The sequence below is a fragment of the Lampetra planeri genome, chromosome 46 (genome assembly GCF_965212315.1).
Source record: "Lampetra planeri chromosome 46, kcLamPlan1.2.h2, whole genome shotgun sequence".
Classification (NCBI taxonomy): Eukaryota; Metazoa; Chordata; class Hyperoartia; order Petromyzontiformes; family Petromyzontidae; genus Lampetra; species Lampetra planeri.
Window position 1 is genome coordinate 8,107,753 of NC_136152.1, and position 20,418 is coordinate 8,128,170.

The window sequence follows — 20,418 nt, forward strand, 5'->3', positions numbered from 1 at the left end:
AACGTAGACGCGTACATTCTTACGTCTGTGTTCGCGCACATACTCTGTGCATGTCGTTTTAGCTAAGACAGTCATCGGTTACAGAGGGGGAAGTGGGAAGGCCTTAGGCCTGGACTCGCAGAGGGGCACCACAGACAGTTGGTCGAGGGACTTCCAAACCTCATGGACAGGAGCAGCAGCAGAGAAGGAGAGACCCCTGCTGTGCAGAGGTCACCTTGGTTCTTTTCCTACAGCAGATTGGTGCGGAAGTGCATGTGAAGTTGAATAGAGTGAGATGAGAGATGAAAACACACACACACACAAATTATTCATAATACATTTTAGGGTTATCCCACAGTGGCCTGGCTGATTATTTTGTCCTGTAATCCTCCACCACCCGACACAGCCCAACAAATTGTCAGATGTAAGCATTTTACAAAGTGCAACTTGGTATTATTTAAGCTCCCTGTAAGTTGAAGAGCAGTTCTTGCAACCAAGCTTAGCAATTCGATACGCGAAGTTTCACTGGAAACTGCGTCAAGCGTCAATAGATCATGAAACCAGAAAGCCAGAATAACCATGTCACCTGACCTGGGTTCTTTAACAGGTGTCATGGTATCACAGGAAAAGCCAATCAGATTAAAATTATTTTTTGTCGGCTGGTGGAGGATTGCACCGCAAAAATGTGGGCATCGCCACATGACCAAAATATCTATTACCAATCAAGATTGACTGGGAAAGCCAAAGTATGAAAGCCAGTGTGTTAACTCTGTCATGCTACACGTGCTCACACAGTCTGTAAATACTTCACATAGTAATATAGAGTGTGTGTACATGCATGCTAAATAGTGAGAACATTAGTAATGTCCTTATCCAGAGCACCCTTCTGGGAGCCTGAAGACTGTTCGAGGACTGTCCCACATTGGAATGTTTGACCAATTCCATTCATGAGTGTTCCACCTGTGGGAGGAATGAAGTACTCGGTGAAATCCCACACATCTAAAGGGGGCAACACTCAGGTACGTTAAATCATCCATTGTTGTACTGCCACCATCTCTTGGCCACCTCACGGCGCCAAACCGATAGCAACTGTTATCCCTTGGCAGTCTTCCATTCAAGTGCTGTGCAGGCTCAGCAGCTAATTTCTTAGCAGGCAATTTCTGTCGAAGTGGGGCTGTGTTCGGTTTAAGCTGTGGTTGACTGAACTCAGAGTGGGAAGGGGGGTGGTTGCTGTCGGGTTGCTGTCGTGTACGCCCGAGCATTGTTGTAGCGCGTAGCGCTGTGCGGAGATGCACAGCAAAAGGCAGTGGTGAGCAATGAGTGAGCGCGGCCACTCCGCGATTTGACTCAGAGGCCGATTGACGTGTTTCGTGCGTGAGCACGGGACGTCACGCTTCCTGTGTCGAGCTCGCCCAGCCTTGCGCGCTCCGCCGCTCTCGCTCGCCAGCTGCGCGCACGCATGCTGCTCTCTCTCCGTCTGTGTCCTGTGTTCAGTATCGCTGCGGTGCCGCATGTAGTATGCAGTATCCTGTCGTACCGAAAAGACGATATTCTGCTGTGTCCTGTTCGTGTAGAAAAATATATATTGTAGGTTTTTTAAGTGTTACATATAATTTTAAAACATAAAAAGTTAAATTATCTAGCTCTTCAATTTCAAGTAGACTTTTTAACCTGAGAGTAGCATTCTATCATAGTTTAAACCACATAAGCCTGAAAACAATTAGTGTTTTCGTAGCGTGCGTGGATGGACCTTAAACGTGAAGGAGCCTGTATTGGAATAAACACAGAAACTAATCGGTGGCAACAAAAAGTCTGCGTGGATTGACATCCTGACGAGTCCCAAGGAGAGAGAAGCCGGGAGTACCGGGCCCAGCAGGACACGGTGGCCGCGTGGACTCGGCATGCGTCTCAGAGGTGACGATGCTCATGGATGAGCGGGCGGGCGACTCGCGTCCTGCATGCTGGAGCTAAGTGTCCTCTTGGGGCAACGAGATGGCGCCACTAAGGAGATTCCGGGTTAAACTCCCAGGGTCCTTACTGGCGGTCCGGTACAACAAAAACACCGACGCCGCTGCCGTAGTGCGTGCGTGCGGAGTGCACTCATACCGCAGCGGGGGTCTCGGAGCACAGAAACAGACAAGGGAAGGCAGACGGGAGGGAGGCAGCAGGAAAGGGAAGGAGAGAAAAGCTTGTAGGGGGTCTGAATGCCCAGTTAAGTAGTAACGTCTTTGGGGAGAGACTGTGTGCACTGCAGGAGGGTGTTTCTAGCAGGTCGAGCAGATTGAAAAAAAGATTCAAGCACAACGTCGACCCGTTATCTGTGCATTCTCCTTTTCGGGAAGTGCTCTTGAGAAACGAGTCGAGGTGTTATTTGTGTTTGCACGCACCAATGCCAGCGCAGTAACACCCCGTAACGCGGGTCTCAAAAAAGTACGTTTGATATTAGCTTTGAACTTTGCGAGGCTTTGTGGCATCGGTGGAATTGGCCTCTTGGTCCGAGCACGAGAGAAGTAAAGCCTGTGGGGGGCACTTAGGAAGTTTAACAAACGTGCGCGCATTGTAGACTAGTTGAGTCCTACTGCTCAAGGTGTCCAGCACAGTTGGTGGTGTGGCCGCGCACAGGGGGAGGCCTTCCCTGCATTGGCAGCCACAGGGTCAGGGGAGACCAAATCGCCAGGGCTGCCCAAGCGTTGGCACAACGAGAGTCGAGCACCAAGCGTGGGAGCGTGAAGGCGAGGATCTTACTTCACGCTGCGAGTACCGGAACCAGCAGGGCCACCAGAAGGGGGATGATTGATGTTTGGGGATTTTTTTTACCTGAGAATTGTAGCAGTTGCATTCATGCTGAAGGTGCGCTGGGGCATGTGTGGCGGCACGCTTGTGCGTCTTCCGTGGGAGGCAAAGGCGGCCAGGTGTGGTGCTGGTCACCCACCCCCCTCGTGTGCCGTGCCGGTCTTCATAGGTGCTCGCTAACAGCACTTGCCCCAAACAGTCTGTTCAGGCTATAAAGGTGGGGGGAGTCTTTGTTCGTTGTCTATATTGACTTGTGTGATTGAGCGAATGATTTAGCGGGTCTCACAACCAAAGCGAATGATTGAGCGGGCACTCACAACCAGCTTCGTCACACTTGCTTTGCAGGAGTGTGCTTGGGGTTGGTAAAGTTGAGGCCGTTTAACCCGTGCTGCCGATTCTCTCGCTGAGCGTCCACGCCAGCTTCTTGTGGAAATCGACGGGAACCACGCGGTTAATTCGCTGCGAATGAACGTAAACACTCCGTGACCGTGTGCTCGGGTCGATTGGTTAAACTCTTCACATCCTAAAACCGCGCGTTTAAGAAAGTGAGGTTAGTGTGCAATCTTTTCCCCATGTTTACTTTTGGTCACCTTTGCCAACTCTAAGTTCCGTATCATTACGTGCGTATACCCAGAATTCCCATTCTGCTTAGCCGTTCCGTCTTGTGCGAAAAGCGTTCCCTGAGAGAATAACCACGTTTTTATAGCGAGAATGCGTTAAGCGAGAACTCATAACTGTATCTGGCACTGTATACACATTCTCATACATTAGTCGGACAGGGTATACAGTACACGCACAGGGGGTTTGTGTTGGTCCAGAGCCTAGACCAGGGGTCGGGTACCTTTTTGACTGGGAGAGCCATAAAAGCCAAATATTTCTAAATATATTTCATTGAGAGCCATATAGTATTTTTTACGTATAATAAATTAAATATGTCTTACTTTTAATGCGACTTCTGGTGCTGCATGGTTTTGCTGATGGCCTTGTAGTCTGGTTCATACGTGGTGAGGTTGAGCTTCATGCAGGCGTTGAGGCTTCCATCAGTTAAACGTGAGCGTAGGTTGGTCTTAATGTTCCTCATATGCGAGAATGACTGCTCACATGCATATGTAGAGCCAAACATGGTCAATACGGCAATACTCACACGCTGCATTGTGTGGTATGTCACAGGAAGCTCGTTCCAAGTTTTAAGAATCAGCTGGTCTTCAGGTTGAAGATTTTTCATTTCTGTCCACTTGTGTTCCCTCGCCAGCTCTGCTCGCTGTCGCGCAAGACTTTCCAACTCTCGATTAAGTGACTTGAACTTACTCATCCACATGTCTGATGCCTTCAGGTCAGCAACTTCCAGCTCAAAGTCTCCGATAGAGACCCCGGGGATGCATGTCAGGTCGACTTTGTCCACTGCACACTCATGTGGATGAGTGATGAACTTGAAAAGACCAGTGCGCGCACGAAATTCCCCAAAACGTGCTTTGAATGACTGCAGGAGATTGGACGTAAAGCCAGCTAGCTGCTGGAGATCCAGATGTTGAGTGGAGTCACTTGCTAAGCATGCATCTATAATTTGTCGCAGTCTTTCAAAGTGCAGAAGACGACCTGTTTCAATGTCCCTGAGAAAGACTTCCAGCTTGCTTTCAAATGCAAACACTGCTTGTTGAAGGGATGAGATTGTATTTCCAATACCTTGCATTTTCACATTGAGCTGGTTCAGATGGCCAGTTATGTCCACGAGATAGTGAATCTGCAGGAGCCAGTCAGTGTTGTCTAGTTCAGGATGCTTGACGCCTTTCATTTCAAGAAAAGTCCGGATTTCACTCAGGCAAGCTGCAAAACGGCTGAGCACCTTCCCCCTTGACAACCAACGCACGTTGCTGTGTAAAAGCAGACCGGGATAATGATTCCCAACTTCTTCTAACAGAGCTTTAAACTGGCGATCATTTAAAGCTCGGGCAACAATAAAGTTAACCACTCGAATGACCAGCGACATCACCTCACCAAGCTCCTGGCCACACGTCTGAGCGCAAAGCGCCTCCTGGTGCAGGATGCAATGAAAACTTAGGATGGCTCTCTTTTCATGTTCACGGAGAAGCGCTACAAATCCTTTGTTCTTCCCCAACATACAGGGTGCACCATCAGTACAGACAGAAATAAGTTTATTCATCGGTAGTTTTTTTTCTTTAGCAAACTCCATGAAAGACGTGAATAAATCCTCTCCTCTTGTCCCTTTCATTGGCAAAACAGCCAAGCTTTCCTCACGCAGTGTGTCACCTGCAGCATACCTGGCAATTATACTGAACTGAGATAGATGGCTAACGTCTGTTGACTCATCTAACGCGAGAGAAAAGTATGTCCCGGCGTTTATGTCCTTAATTTGTGTTTCCTCGACTTGATTTGCCATCATGATGCTACGATCGTGAACAGTTCTTGCTGACAGAGGCATGTCTTTTATTCGTTTGATTATCTTGTCTTTATTTGGGAAGTCATCAAACAGTTCATTGGCCACATCAAGCATGAATGTTTTGGCATACTCGCCATCTGTGAATGGCTTTCCATTCCTTACTATTGCCAAAGCACCCGCAAAGCTAGTATCGGAATTCCCGTCACCTTGCTTGGTCCACACACGTAGTTGCTGCTGACTCGTCTGCACTCTCCGCTGTAGCTCTTCGCATGCCTTTTTCCTGCTGTCCCCCACTGGATATTTCGATGCAAATGAAGCATGGTGCGTATCGAAGTGCCACTTTATATTTGACCGTTTCATCGATGCAATTTTATCATTGCATATTAGACATACCGCAGATCCTGCTCTCCACAAATGCAAATTCCTCTGTCCACGCAGCCTGGAATGCATGGTAATCATCGTCTTTTTTTCTTTTCGCCATCTTTTCCGTTACAAGGGTTGAAGCGGATAAACTAGTTGGCTATCTGATCAAATGGATTTCTTCACCTTTACAATGACCCGTGACATGCTCGCGAGCCATTGTTTCCCGACCCGACCCACGGGTCACGGATCACGGGACCCGTGACCCGTGAAATTTATCTTCAAAACTAATTTCTGTTAACTTAAAAATGACACAAGATTATTAAGCAATATCACAAGTATTTTAAAATCAGTTCCAAACTGATTTTTTTTTACTTATTATTTTTTGCAACTCAAAATTGTCTGGGAGCCATATGCCGTCACCGGAAGAGCCATATATGGCTCGCGAGCCATAGGTTCCTGACCGCTGGCCTAGACCAACCGTCACCCGTGGCTCGCGAGAGACAAACGGCCATTGGCCAATCAGGGCAGCACCGCAGTGGTTGTGACACTCACGTCTCGTAGTAAGAAGTTGCTGGGTTCGATTCCTGGTTCAGGCACCCTTCTGTGTGGAGTTTGTGTTTTCTGATGAGGAAAATAAGAATAGGCTTTTACCCCTTCTGGAGTTGTGTTAAGATGTTCAAACACCAAATAGGCATCCAGTCTGCATAAACCACGCACACTTGTGGGAAAACATGCAAACAAACATGCTCTGAAAATAATGTGTGCATTGCCTTTGGCCTACACCAGAGACAGCCTTCTTCATGGCCTTGTCTCACCATCAGTGCTAGTAGACCTGAGAACGACAAAAGGCGAACAGCCCAAAGACAATGCTAGTGTCAAAGTATTAATAGCTCTGGTTGAGCAGTTCCATCGATGGGACCTTTTTGTCCTCCTGTTCTGCATGGGTTTCCTCCCAGTATCTCCGGTTTCCTCCCATAGCTTAGATAACACTATGTAACACAATTTTTGTCCCTGGGTAGTAAGTGTTATTTTGTAATTGCTTATGCCTAAAAAGTATAGAAAATGGCTATTATTCCTCTCAAACTTTGTTTTGTGACCAGGACAGTGATATTTTGAAATATACCTATTTTGAATGAAAAAATTGGCGAATTTGTGTCTTTCGTTCAAATAAAGTAAGAAAAAAACATATGAATCAAAATTAACATGTATTTATACTAAAGTAATACAAAAATGACTACAAAAGATTTAGAAGTTTTTTGAGACGATTATACTGTAAATAACTTTCACGAATCAACCCCCAAATGTAGTCTCCCATCATGTTATCGTTATACTGTCCTTGGTAGTGGCATTCAAAGTCCAGTATATCCTGGTGGAAACGCTCGCCTTGCTCCTCCGAGTACGCTCCCATGTTGACTTTGAATTTATTAAGATGAGCATCAAGGATATGGACTTTGAGGGACATCCTACAGCCCATTGTGCCGTAGTTTTTCACCAGTCTCAACCAGCTCGACATAGTTTTCGACCTTGTGATTGCCCAGGAAGCCCCGAACCATTGCGACAAAGCTGTTCCAAGCCGCTTTCTCCTTACTAGTGAGCTTCTTGGGGAATTCATTGCACTCCAGGATCTTCTTTATCTGTGATCCGACGAAGACACCGGCTTTGACCTTTGCCTCAGACAGCTTAGGGAAGAAGTCTTGAAGGTACTTGAAGACTGCCGACTCCTTATCTACAGCTCTGACAAATTGTTTCATAAGGCCCAATTTGATGTGCAGTGGTGGCATCAGCACCTTCCGGGGGTCCACCAGTGGCTCTCACTTGACGTTGTTCCTCCCCACAGAGAACTCAGTCCGACGTGGTCAATCCCACCTGTGGTAGTGCGCCTTGATGTCCCTGCTGTCCCAAAGGCAAAGATAGGAGGGTACCTTGGTAAAACCGCTTTGGAGACCCATCAGGAATGCCACCATTTTGAAGTCTCCGATGACCTCCCAGCCGTACTCATCATACTTCAAGGCGTCCAGCAAGGTCTTGATGCTGTTGTAATCCTCTTTGAGGTGCACCGAGTGAGCCAGGGGAAGAGACGGGTACTTGTTACCATTATGGAGCAGCACGGCTTTGAGGCTGCTGAGCTGCCACTCATTCTGGTTACAGGCGATTCCGATTGCCTTGAACAGACTGGTCACATTGTGGCAGAAGCAGAGCCCATCTTTACGGGTGAAGAAGCTGGAAAAAGGTTGGTGAAGCTTCCTCCAATCTGCGACTTGCACACCTGCATCCAACAAGTTCCACTGCTTTAGCCTAAATGTCAAAAGCTCGGCATTGGACTTGGTGAGACCAAGATCTCTGATCAAGGTCTTTTTGGTTGGGGTAGTATGGGTTTCTCTCCTCAGCTCCACCTCTGAAAATGTTACCTGGATTTACGTCTTCCTCGCTCTCTGACTTGCTGCTTTCTTCTCAAGACGGCTGCTCTCTCTCCGGAGGAGTGGGTACGGGGAGCTCATGGCAGTGTGGCACTGGGGTGATGGATGAAGGAAGGTCCGGATACGTGATAGCAGGTGCATTCTTGCCAGTCTGACGTTTGGAAGGGTCCACCATGCAGATGTAGCAGTTGTTTGAGTGGTCCGTGGGTTCCCGCCAAATTCTTGGGATAGCGAACTTCATGGCTCTCTTTTCCCCTCTTTACCATCCTACAAAAATACATTTATTTCACCCATGACTAATGTGTAAGAGATTCTTGCAACATTTTTCATATATATGTTTTCAATAACATTGAAAATAGTAAAACATTTTAAACTTAAATACTTTTACGATTTTAAACATTTTAACAAATTTTATAACATAAAATTCCGAGCAACAATTGTCCATCTTACCTTCCAGAGTCTTTTTTGCATTGTTCGCAGGTTAAATAAGGTGCCCAGGGGTTGTCTTGATCCCCGACAGGCATGCCGAAAATAGCCTTGTAGGCCTCACACATCTTAGCAGATGCTTCCTCAGAGTACTCTTGTCTTGATAAATTGACCGCAGACATCGCAAAATGCGTCTGCCGGATGCTTGCAGCCTCTTGATGACATCTCAAAAAAATGCAGATATGAATCCACATAGGCAGCTGGAACTAAACTGAACTGGTGGGCTTAAGGCCCCTGTATTTATACTACAATTTATATTACTGGAAAGTTTTAGAATGTTCTCGAAGTTACTCCAAGTTTACTCAGCACTGAATCGATTTGGAATGTTCTGGAAAATAGGTAAGTTTCTAAATATTACTGTCCTGGTCACAAAAGCAAAGTTTGTGGGGAATAATAGCCATTTTCTGTCCTTTTGAGGTATAAGCAATTAGGAAATAACACTAACTACCCAAGGCCAAACTTCCCTATGCTGAAAAATGTCCTGGGATGACACCCTGCAGCAGCAACAGCATCATCATCGGCCCCTTCTGCGAAAACTTGCACGAACCCTGCTAACGAAGACGCTCAAGACTCGGCAAAATTTTCTAGGGTAAACAAATGTAATTCTGATAATTTGGAAACAACTTATCAGATTGCCCCTCCATTTCTAATGATGGCCCTCAGCCATCAGTGCCTGGCCTATTGTTGTCCCCTTCTGTTGGAAAATAGTATTCATAATAGAGATTTTTTTTTTGGGTTAGACCCACCACCACATTTATATATGTACGCAATCTAACCCAAAAAACCTGTTATGGATGATATTGGTCGCGAAAGCCTACGTGTTAAACCAAAATAGTATTGGCCCCAAATGCACTCACTCCGCAATTCATTTTTATGCCGAATATTTTTATTATTCTGCTTATTTGCCTAGGAAAGCCTCACTGGGTTTGTCCTGCCAAGTTTGTGAGGGCGGGGTGGGGGGGGTGATGTTTCTGCTGTTTGTCTGATCCCAAGTGAGCCATTTGCGTTACCTCTGCACTTGCCAGCCGGCTGGCCCTGAGGCATGACACGTCGTACAGCAGCAGCGTCTGTCAATGAATCCCATTCACAATTCCAACTGGATTTGAGTTAGAGGATGCCAGCAGTCTCTCACCTCCTGCTTGATCAACGCAGGCAGGCGAGAGGTATCCATATCCTTTGTGAGCTCCCAGTCTGGCTGTGAAACTGAGCCCACGTGTAATATCACCAATCGCTCATGTTTACCTGCAAATTTCTCGATTGGGAAGCGCAGCGCAATTGTCTCCCCCGACTGCGAAACCACTGCAGACTGTTCAACGTAGCGCCTTCGTGACAGCCCTGCACCACACGAACGTCAAACAATAATAATCATGCCGACTTGTAACGTGCCGTTGCCGCACAGTATTTACTCGCTCTCAACGAGAGAGAATGACTCATCAGAATTAGAATATGTATTTATACTGGTGGAATCTGATGAGCTATGAAGCTCTTTTTCACGGATGTCCAGTAGAGACGGGGAATTAATGAGTGTTTATACATGTAGGAGGAAACGGGGGCACCTGGAGAAAAGTCACACATGCGAGGGGGCAACACTGTATTCCGTACACAGGGGAGAGATGGAGATTAAGCTGCACTTTTCTGTACTGCCTTCTCCTGGCAAGCCAAGGTACGGTTCCTCCACACCCACGGGAAGGGAGTTTCACAACATCTGTGCGGTGATCCACCAAAACCTGCACTGCTGCCTCCACGCCGTTGGATCCCAGGCCACGTGCAGCATAGACACCGCCACCGCCGCTCGGCTCGTACCGTACTCGTGATTCGACTAGAACGCGCTCAGCAAGAGGGGCTCCCTCCCTTTCACGTGACCTTAAAATCATGGGTTCTTGAATGGAATCTTTCCCCCAGATTATGAGCGTTCATCAAGTCACAAACCTCCCGCGTCGCTCGCCTGCGGCTCCTGCAGGCCCCGGCGTCGTGAGGGCGTGCGCGTGACTGGCCTGCGTGTTGTGCGATGCCCCTACAGATGAGGGCTACCAGAAGCTGGCGTTGGAGACGATGGAGGAGCTCGACTGGTGCCTGGACCAGCTGGAGGCCGTGCAGACGCACCGCTCTGTCAGCGAGATGGCCTCCAACAAGGTGCCCTCCGAACCCAGCACTGCCGGGAAGCAGCAGCACCAGAGTTCCTGCATTACCACTAGCAGCAGCATCATCACCCCTAGCATCATAGCCAGCAACATCACTGCCAGAAGCAACATCAACATTGATACAGTTAACATGACCAGAGCCATCGGCACCGGCACGAGATGAACCGTCAATATACCAGCTCCATCAACACGGCAACCATCGGCGTGGGCGCCCGTGTCTGTGAGAGAGGACTCGTGCAGTGCGTGCGTGTGTGTGTGTGTGCGCGCTCGCGTATATGTGGGGAGCGGTGGCAGATAGGTTAGCACACTGTGCTACGAACCTGGCGACCTGGGTTCGATTCCCGCTCAAGGGTAACACCAGTGACGATTATATAAGAGCCGATTCTGGGCCTCCCCTAAGTCGACTCAACCTCAAATGAGTACCTGGTGCGGTGTGTAAACATCACCACAAGGGGAACAAAGCCGGCCAGGCGTAGTGCTGGCCACCCGCCCCCTCGTGTGCTGGTCTTCACAGGTGCTCGCTAGCAGCGCTTGCCCCAACAGTCTGTTAAGGCTACACGGGGAGAGGTCTTTGTACGCGGTGAAAATTGGCACTGAAGCATTGAGGTGAACTCGGCTACAAACGAGTGGAGTGGCTTGGAGACCACGGCTGCTCTGCATGGCGCTGGTGCCCGTGAGCAGCGCCAGCACCCACGTTTCCACCGCCTTTTTGACAGCCGTGTGTGGGTGTGGGGAGAGCTCGGTCACAGCTGCCCAGTGAGGTGAGCTTCAGAATTATTTAGTTTAACCTCCCCTAGGTCGACTCAGCCTCAAATCAGTACCTGGTGCGGTGTGTAAACATTGCCACTAGGGAGACAAAGGCGGTCGGGTGTCGTGCTAGCCACCCCCCCCCCTCCTCGTGTACCGTTCCGGCCTTTATAGGTGCTCGCTAACAGCATTTGCCCCTACAGTCTGTTAAGGCTATACAGGGGATCTTTGTCTTTGTCTTTGCAGTTCAAGCGAATGCTGAACCGGGAGCTGAGTCACCTGTCGGAGATGAGTCGCTCGGGGAACCAGGTCTCCGAGTTCATATCCAGCACCTTTATGGGTACGCCGCCCAGCGCCTTGCACGGGCCCCCACACAGGCCCCCCCCACGGGCCCCCCCACGGGTCCCCCCACGGGCCCCCACACGAACCCCAACCAACCCCCTCGCGTGATTAGCACTTGCCTCAACAGTCTGTCGCAGGCTATACAGGGGATCTTCGCCATTGGCGTGCAAGTTGGGGCTACTCCGGTGTGTGCACGCACGAGCGTGGGGGGGGGGAGTTCTCTCTGTGACGCGCCATGCCGCCGCTTCTTGCAGACAAGCAGCACGACATGGAGGTGCCCTCAGCCGGTCACAAGGAGAAGGAGCGCCAGCGGCGCCCCCTCGCGTCGGGGGGCGGCGTGGCGATGGTGGGGGGGGCGGCCCCCGCCGTGCCGTCGCAGCTCGCGGCCGGAGTGTCGCACATCAGCGGGGTGCAGCGCTTGCTGCACGGCGCTGCGCTGCTGCAGAGGGCGAGCATCCCGCGTTACGGGGTGCCCACCCAGCACGAGGAGCTGCTCGCCAAGGTGAGCCCCGTCTCGACCCCCGCCACCCACACGGCCGCCCTCGCCACCACCGCCACTGTCACTGTTCTCACCGCCACCCACACGGCCGTCCGCACCACCACCACCACTATGCTCACGGCCATTACTACCACCACCACTGCCACCACCCACACGGCCGTTCTCACCATCGCCACCACGCACACAACCCATCATCTGTACAAACCCTCACTAGTGAACTACTCTGGCAGGTACACATGCGCTGGCTGGGTCACATAACCTGCGTGCCCAGTCGCTGCATGCCTTAACTTACCCAGTGGCCGGATGGAGGTGGTTCAAGAGTTGCGGTGCAGGCTAGAGGGGAGATGACCAGATGTGGAACGGGAGGTGGGAGGTCTTGCCGAGCAACAGCTGGTAGCAGTAGCGTCCTCGTCGGTGTCAGCCCTCATGAAGGAGGCCGTGAATTTGGTGTCTGGGCAGCTGCTGCCCTCTGGCACAACAGGAGGCAAGAGCATCGATGCTCACACCAGCGAGGTGACAAAGTGGGGGAGAAGTCTCCTCCCTACTCTGTTAACCCACAATACTGGGGTTGTCTCATGGCCTCCTCCCTGTAAGCCTCCAACACACTACATGGTGTCATTACCCACATTGCCTGGTACAGGTGTCGGGGCGAGGTCACCGCCACTTTGTGGTAAACGGTGGCTCTGCGCTGCTGCTGTTGCAATGGTGGATTTGGCGTGGATTTGGCGGCGATGATGATGATGATGTTGATTCCATTCCGTGATGCGCTTTCTCAGGAGCTGGAGGACATCAACAAATGGGGCATCAACATCTTCCGCATCGCCGAGCTGTCCAACAACCGGCCACTCACCGTGCTCATGTACACCATTTTCCAGGTGTGTGCACACGCTCGTCACATTGCAGCGCTGCTGCCAACGTCCAGGCACCGTCCAACGTGGTCGCCTTTACAGACAACGGAACCATGTCCTGTCCGGACCGAAGCCGCGGGTCACACCGTAGACCTTATCTCAACGTTGTTGAGGGACCTTCCCACCCAGGTGGTGCATGGAAAGGCCCGGTTCCTCTCAGATTGGCGGGCAAGGATGTAAGGGAGGGGGTGGGGCAGTCGAGCCGTTGTGTGGGGAGCCACCACAGCAGTGGATCGCACCGCTAAGGAGCAGAGGGAACCTGGGTGGTGCCAAAGGGACGTTCGGTGCTGCAGGGCCCACCCAGCAGCAGCAGCAGCTCCCTGGCGCCGGCCCTGTGCACGCCCTGGGCCCAGCGGCGGGGTTGGCGATGCCCCAGAAGGCGAGATGCTCTCTTGCGATGCGGTGGGGTTCCTGCGGGAGGCAGTGAGTGGGTTTTTATGAGCCCAGTGTATGTGTGTATGGTGAACTTTTTTCACACCGTACGTAGCCAACCGTGCTAATCGGAGTTGCGATGTTTGCAGGAGCGAGAGCTGCTCAAGACGTTCCAGATCCCGGCGGACACGTTCGTCACGTACATGATGACGCTGGAGGACCACTACCATGCCGGCGTGGCCTACCACAACAGCCTGCACGCCGCCGACGTGGCGCAGTCCACGCACGTGCTGCTTGCGTCGCCCGCGCTCGACGTGAGACGCCTCCACGAACGCGCGCTCACCAGCTTGCTTGCCCGCTTGCTTGCCCGCTCGCCCTCTCACAGATTCACTCGCACCCTCATACACCCGCTCGATCGCTCGCTCGCTCACTCTCATGCTTGTTCACACACACACGCCACTCACCCATTCGTGCCTTCACACACTCATTCACTCACACACACATTTACTGCTCGCTGACATCTCCTCTCCCTAACATGCAGCCCTATCCACGCCTGTGAGATGCACTTATGGGAGGAAACCAGAGAACCTTAGTGGGGGGCGGTAGCAACGGTGGTGGCGGTGTGTGTTGCGGTTCGTGGCGGTAGTATAGCGGTTAGGGCTTTGCGCTACGAACCCAGCGACCCAGGTTCAATTCCTGCTCACGGCCAACACCAGTAACGATTATCTGAACCGGTCTTGGGCCTCCTCTAGGTCGACTCAGCTGCAAATGAGTACCTGGTGTGGTGTGCAAACATCGCCACTGGGGAGACAAAGGCAGTCGGGCGTAGTACTGGCCACCCACCCCCTCGTGTGCCGTGCCAGCCATCATAGGTGCTCTCTAACAGCACTTGCCCCAACTGTCTCTTAAGACTATACGGGGGATTTTTGTCTTGGGGGTGGCAAAAACAACCCCCTGAGTGGACTTGCCAATGACTGGTACCAGCATTGTCAAGATCGGCCTCTATGGAGGAGGCTCGTGAAGGACGCTACTGGGCAGTTGGAGGCAGTCGCCCTCCCAACAACAATGGAGGGCAGAGAAGCGTCACTCACAACAACGAGGGGAGTGCTGGGTGGCTAAAACGTAGCAAGTTGGCACAGTAGAGGGCACAGGTGGTGGATCTGCCAGTAATCTCAGTCAGTCAACCCATGGCATCTGGGTCTGTCCCATGACCTGCCAGCGGGCGTTCGCCACGTGCCAGCAGGCGTTCGACACTTCACGTGGCCTTAAAGTGAGCATAGCCTGGCACACGTGCTGTGGTGACACCACTGCCACTTAGTAGTTAATGCCAGTTATTGTTGTTGGTAGTGGCGGTGTTTGTGGCAGTGAGTGTGGTAGCGGTGGTGAGTGTGGTAGTGGTGTTGTGTGTGGTGTTGTATGTGGAGGGTCTTAATATATAATTTTATTGATTCTCGTAAGCTCATGTCTCGCGGTTTTCTTCAATAAATTATTGGGCCTTCTCCACAACGGTCACCAGATTCATAGATCCGTCCAGCAATACAGGCTTCTTCAAGCAATATGACTCATGAAACAGAAATACCACTCGGACACTAAGTACACGACAAATCTGAGTATTTAATAGATCAAAGCATCAACTCGTGTCATAATCACGTGAACTCTGCATCATTATTCTTCTTCAGGATACATGAAAAACATGCGACGGGCCGAAGCAACCATACGAGCCAATATATGATAATGAAAAATATGAATGTCTAGGTGTATAATCGGCTAACCTATGAGCCCTCTAAAGTGTACTCCCCCCCTCCCCCCTTTTTAAGTGATGTGATTAAGTGATGTTATTATTAAATGAGATCTGTTATAAGGCAACCATTAAGATGCTCCCTCCGTGAGCGAGCAGCAATACCTCCTTCGCACAGGTGATGTTAAGGCAGCAGTCTCTCAGTCTCTCGCCGCTCTTGGCTTGCAATCATCCAAACAGTCTGCAGCTGGCCACGCCTCTGTATGCACTGTCTCGAGGCTGCCAACGAGAAGTTCGCTCCTTCAGTGTGTGTGCTGCATCGGAGGCCCAATAGCTGACGAGGCTCGCAGTTGCGACCACTGCTCGTGCCCGTGCTGGCGTACGGCAGATGCCCGTCACTCCGGCCGGCAGAGCCCCTCGCGTTGGCCTCGGTGTCAGACACGAAGGTTTCTGCACCACCCTCAGACCTTTCTCCTCTCAGGCCACGAATCAGACTCGGTACACATCCAACAGTGGTGTGAGTGTGGTAGTGGTGGTGAGTGTGGTAGTCGCGGTGTGGGCGGTGTGGTCTCCGCCGTGACGTTTTGCTCCGCTGCTGCGTTGTGGTGGCGACAGCAGGCTGTGTTCACGGACCTTGAGATCCTGGCGGCCATCTTCGCAAGCGCCATTCACGATGTCGACCACCCTGGCGTCTCCAACCAGTTCCTCATCAGCACCAGTGGGTGGCGCTCACCCACGCACACTCGTATGTGTGCGAGTGTGTTTGTGTGTGTGTGGGGAGCGATAATGTAGCGGTTAGCGTGCTGCGCTAAGAACCTGGCGACACGGGTTTAATTCCCACTCACAGCCAACACCAGTGACGATTATCTGAACTGGCCCTAGGCCTCCCCTAGGTCGACTCAGCCTCAAATGAGTACCTGGTGCGGTGTGTAAACATCACCACTGGGGAGATAAAGGTGGCCGGGCGTGGTGCTGGCCACTCACCCCCTCGTGTGCCGTTGCCGGCCTTCAGAGGTGCTTGCTAACAGCACTTGCCCCAACAGTCTATACAGGATATACGAGAGATCTTTGTTTGCGTGTGTGCGTGCGTACGAATTTGCGAGCGTGAATGTGAATGTGCGCACGCCTCTGCTTGTGCCTCTGCTCGACCAGACTCGGAGCTGGCGCTGATGTACAATGACGAGTCGGTGCTGGAGAACCACCACCTGGCCGTGGGCTTCAAACTGCTGCAGGAGGACAACTGCGACATCTTCCAGAACCTGGGCAAGAAGCAGCGGCAGACGCTGCGCAAGATGGTCATCGACATGGTGACACGCGCGCAACACTCGCCAATACTTGCATGTACAGCTACACCAAGCTCGGCAGTGACATGTGCTTGTCACTGCCGATGCTGTTGATGCCAACACATCTCACTATCGCTTTCTTCCATCTGCCACATTCCAGCACCCAACCATCAAGGTCTGCTTTTACAGTTTCCCGCCATCTGCTTGGTGGCCTCTGGGTGCCACTCTAATCCCCATCCCGTCTCGGTGACGATCTGCCCTCCTCCGCCACCTTGCACATGAGTCCCACCCATCACAACCTCCTCTCTCCTCCTCATTACCTCGACAACACAACCTTGTTACATAATTTTTAGAACGTTCTTTCCTGATCATGCCATTAAATTACCAGCAACTTGCAGCTATATTTAAAAGACAGGAGGTTATTTTATAATTCATTTATTGCCTGTATTTGGGAGTCACGGTGTGTGCAACTTCTTCTCCAGTTGTTGCTTAGGTCAACCGTAAGCGGTGGTTCCCATGAATCCGTATCTGGTGTCAGATTCACCTGATGTACTTCAGGCTTTTTCAGGCCTAGTTGGGGGTTCATGATGATGGGAATCTTGTGTTAGTGCAGTCGTACCTGAATAAAGTTTAAAGAATTAACTTTAATCAATGCTGCGGGAACGTCACATCTGTCCCAATTGCTTTAATAACCAGACTCTCTTACCCACGCAATGATACAGTCAAAAACGCCCCTCTTGTTAATTTCAAAAGGTTTACCTCTCTGCAGTTGCTGCGTCACCCGCTCTCACACACACACCCCCGCCCCCATCCTACCACCCACTATGAACACCTGCGCTGGCTCGAGCCTCATAGGCTGTGCAGGCCCTCTTGGGGTGTGAGTGCTGTCGTAATTGTGTGAGGAGTTAGCGGAAGCTGTGAGGAGCAATACCGAGCGCTCCCAGTGGGGCACTGCCGCCATGCAAGGTCGTGCTGCCTGCATCGTGCGGCGCTCGCTTGCTCGATCGTCTCACGCGCAATCACGTTTGTTTTTTGGCGACGAACATTGGATGCAGCGCGGGTTTGCGGAGAGACACAGCCCGCCAGTAGCGCGTCCTTCACTTGCTTTCAGAGGCTGATGGTGAATGTTGTGGGGGTTTTGCCGTGAACTTCTACGCGCCGTCTGCTTTGCGCTGGACCTTATAGGTGCCCCGACGTCATGCGAAACGAGTCGGCCTCTGTGTATCGGCATCGTGGTCCACATTTAATAAGTAATATTAAAAAAAATTTGTAAACACGCTTTAATGAAATGTACCCTACTCGTAATGGCAAAACTCCACGACTCCAGGAAGTGGCCGCAAAGCTTGCCATAACGTAAGGGACCGTGGTGATTTACAGCCAACGTCAGTTGAGCGTGGACAATTAGACCCAAGCCGAAACATAACATATAAAAATGAATGTTTAAAAAAACTTTTTTTTTTAATATAGAATATAGTATTGTCATCAGTATGACATAAGTATACCAAGTTTGCAGTCGATATCACATTGGGAAGTGGGTTAAAATTGAGTTACAAGATTTGAGGATATGACAACGACAACAACAGAGTGAGTTAAATAAAAGCGTGTAAAAAGATTACTCATTCGGGATCGTACATATCAGCAAGCATCGCCCGCTACTGGCAGACGTGTGGCCTGCTTGCAGGCCAGGTGCTGAGTCACAATGTACTGCTCAGGGACAGCTGCCTCTGAGTGCCCTTTGAATGTACGCAGTGAGATGTGAAGCAAGGCGCTTTGAGTTGCAAAGGCATTTAATCAAGTGTGGTATGAAGCAAATATAGAATTAAAGGATGACTTATTTTGTGCAGTAGCGCCTCAGGATCTGTATCTGAATGGACTTGGCCACAGATGATAGCCCTGGCATCATCAGGACTGGCCTCTGCTGTAGATGTTTGTGAATTACGTGAATGTGCATCTGATGACAACCACCTTCCCATTCACAATGGTCGAGGAGCAATGCTTCCATCAATGAGTATAGCATACGACAGCTTAAAACACATTTTTAATTTTATTATTACACTTCTTTACTCAGAAAAGCCTTTCACATTGTGTTGTCCCAATGTACGTGTCACCCCAATTTAGAAATTGGCAGTGTCATGTTTCAGCATTGGGATGTTTTGGCCACTACTCCTTACATTGTGTAGATTTTTTGCTACAGGAGGAGGAAACCGAAGAATCCGGAGGAACCCCATGTAGAATAGTGGGAGATCATACAAACTCCACGCAGAAAGGTGCCCGGGGTCAGGAAATCGAACCCAGGCCAGGCACGACCATTATCACTGTGCGACGCTGCCACCCATGCGTTTGACATTGTGGAGCCCGAAGCTGATGCAGTTGCCACTCGGCTGCGCCCGTTGCCCATTGGCGACCGTCGGCTGCTGTTGCCGTGACGCCTGCGCGTGTGTGCGAACGCAGGTCCTGGCCACGGACATGTCGAAGCACATGAATCTTCTGGGCGACCTCAAAACAACCGTGGAGACGAAGAAGGTGACGTCTTCTGGTGTCCTGCTGCTCGACAATTACACGGACCGTATACAGGTACTGCGCCTGCCACGTACACGTCTACACCTGCCGTAAACCTCTCTGTACATGCCACATACACAAACGAAGACAAAGTTCCCCCGTACTGCCTCAACAGACTGTTGGGGCAAGTGCTGTTAGAAAGTAGCACCTATGAAGGCGGGCATGACACACAGAAGAGGTGGAAGTCCCAGCCGCCGTTGTCTCCGCAATGGCAATATTTACACCGCACCAGGTACTTATTTGAGGCTAAGTCGACCTCAGGGAGGCCCAGGAGCGGTTTAGATAATTGTCACTGGTGTTTAGCCGTGAGCTGGAATCGAACTCGGGTCGCCGGGTTCATAGCGCAGTGCGCTATTTACTACACTACTGCTCCCACATATACATGTCTGCACACGCCATACGCATCTCTACGTGCCAAATACATCTCTGCACGTGCCACATACACATCTACACTCGTCATACACCTATACACACACCTCATACATGTCTATGGTGGCTTTTCCGGTGCTCTCCCTCCCTCTCTCGCTCTTTCAAGGTGTTGCAGAATATGGTTCACTGTGCCGACCTAAGCAACCCCACGAAGCCCCTGGGTCTTTACCGCCAGTGGACGGAGCGCATCATGGAGGAGTTCTTCCAGCAGGGCGACCGGGAGCGCGAGCGCGGCATCGACATCAGCCCCATGTGCGACCGCCACTCGGCCTCCGTGGAGAAGTCGCAGGTTGGAGAGCGCGGCGCCCGCGGCACGGGCCACGGATTTGCAACGAGGGCCCACGATGATGAGGCGTGCGGGACATTATACTAAAACTAAACTATCTTTATTTTACCAGTTAAGGCCTACTGAGCTATATAACTCTTTATCAGAAGCGACCTGGTCACAAATAATCGCTCAACGAAGTGGAAATGTATAGCGGGCCAAATACTCTAAACACGTGTTTCTAAATGTGGAGGGAAAAACCGGAGGACCCGGAGATAAAATCCACGTGACCACGGGGAGAGAGAGAACACGCAAACTACAAATGTATAGAAGGCGTTAGGGTCGGGATCGAACCCACGACCTTCTGTATACGTTCTCCCTTTCGTGGCCAGTCCCGTCTTTTGTGGGGATCTGGTGATGATGCCCCCAAGTCGCCAGTGCCGATATTTCACGGAGCCGACGGGTGTGCGGGGGGGGGTGTTTGGTTGTGGGCGAGACTCACGATGCCTGCTGCTGCCGCCCGGCGGCAGCGTCGGGAAAAGAAAAGTAATTGCACATACAGAACGACCAGAGTCCCCCCCATTTTTCCACGGAAGTTTCCAAACATCGAACTGGGCCATGCCCACCTTGTCCCCGGTCACAAACGTCAAAACAGTGGGCGACGTGCAGCAGATAAACACATGGCTGTGGGAGTGTCAA

The 20,418-nt window shown here is 51.0% G+C and overlaps 1 protein-coding gene across 4 annotated transcripts in view; it reads left to right on the forward strand.

Annotated features, from left to right (window-relative positions):
* LOC144733389 (3',5'-cyclic-AMP phosphodiesterase 4C-like) overlaps positions 1-20,418 on the forward strand; it is a 125,798-nt gene that overhangs the window by 97,183 nt on the left and 8,197 nt on the right. For 2 of the 4 annotated variants that reach the window (XM_078615288.1, XM_078615291.1), the window contains 9 exons: positions 10,457-10,569; positions 11,571-11,664; positions 11,921-12,168; positions 12,942-13,040; positions 13,595-13,759; positions 15,799-15,901; positions 16,336-16,490; positions 18,918-19,040; positions 19,561-19,743. In XM_078615288.1, coding sequence (XP_078471414.1) covers positions 10,457-10,569; positions 11,571-11,664; positions 11,921-12,168; positions 12,942-13,040; positions 13,595-13,759; positions 15,799-15,901; positions 16,336-16,490; positions 18,918-19,040; positions 19,561-19,743 — 1,283 coding nt within the window. Of the gene's footprint in view, positions 1-1,365; positions 1,894-10,456; positions 10,570-11,570; positions 11,665-11,920; positions 12,169-12,941; positions 13,041-13,594; positions 13,760-15,798; positions 15,902-16,335; positions 16,491-18,917; positions 19,041-19,560; positions 19,744-20,418 lie in introns of those variants that run through there. The other 2 variants (XM_078615290.1, XM_078615289.1) reach the window with 2 other exon arrangements.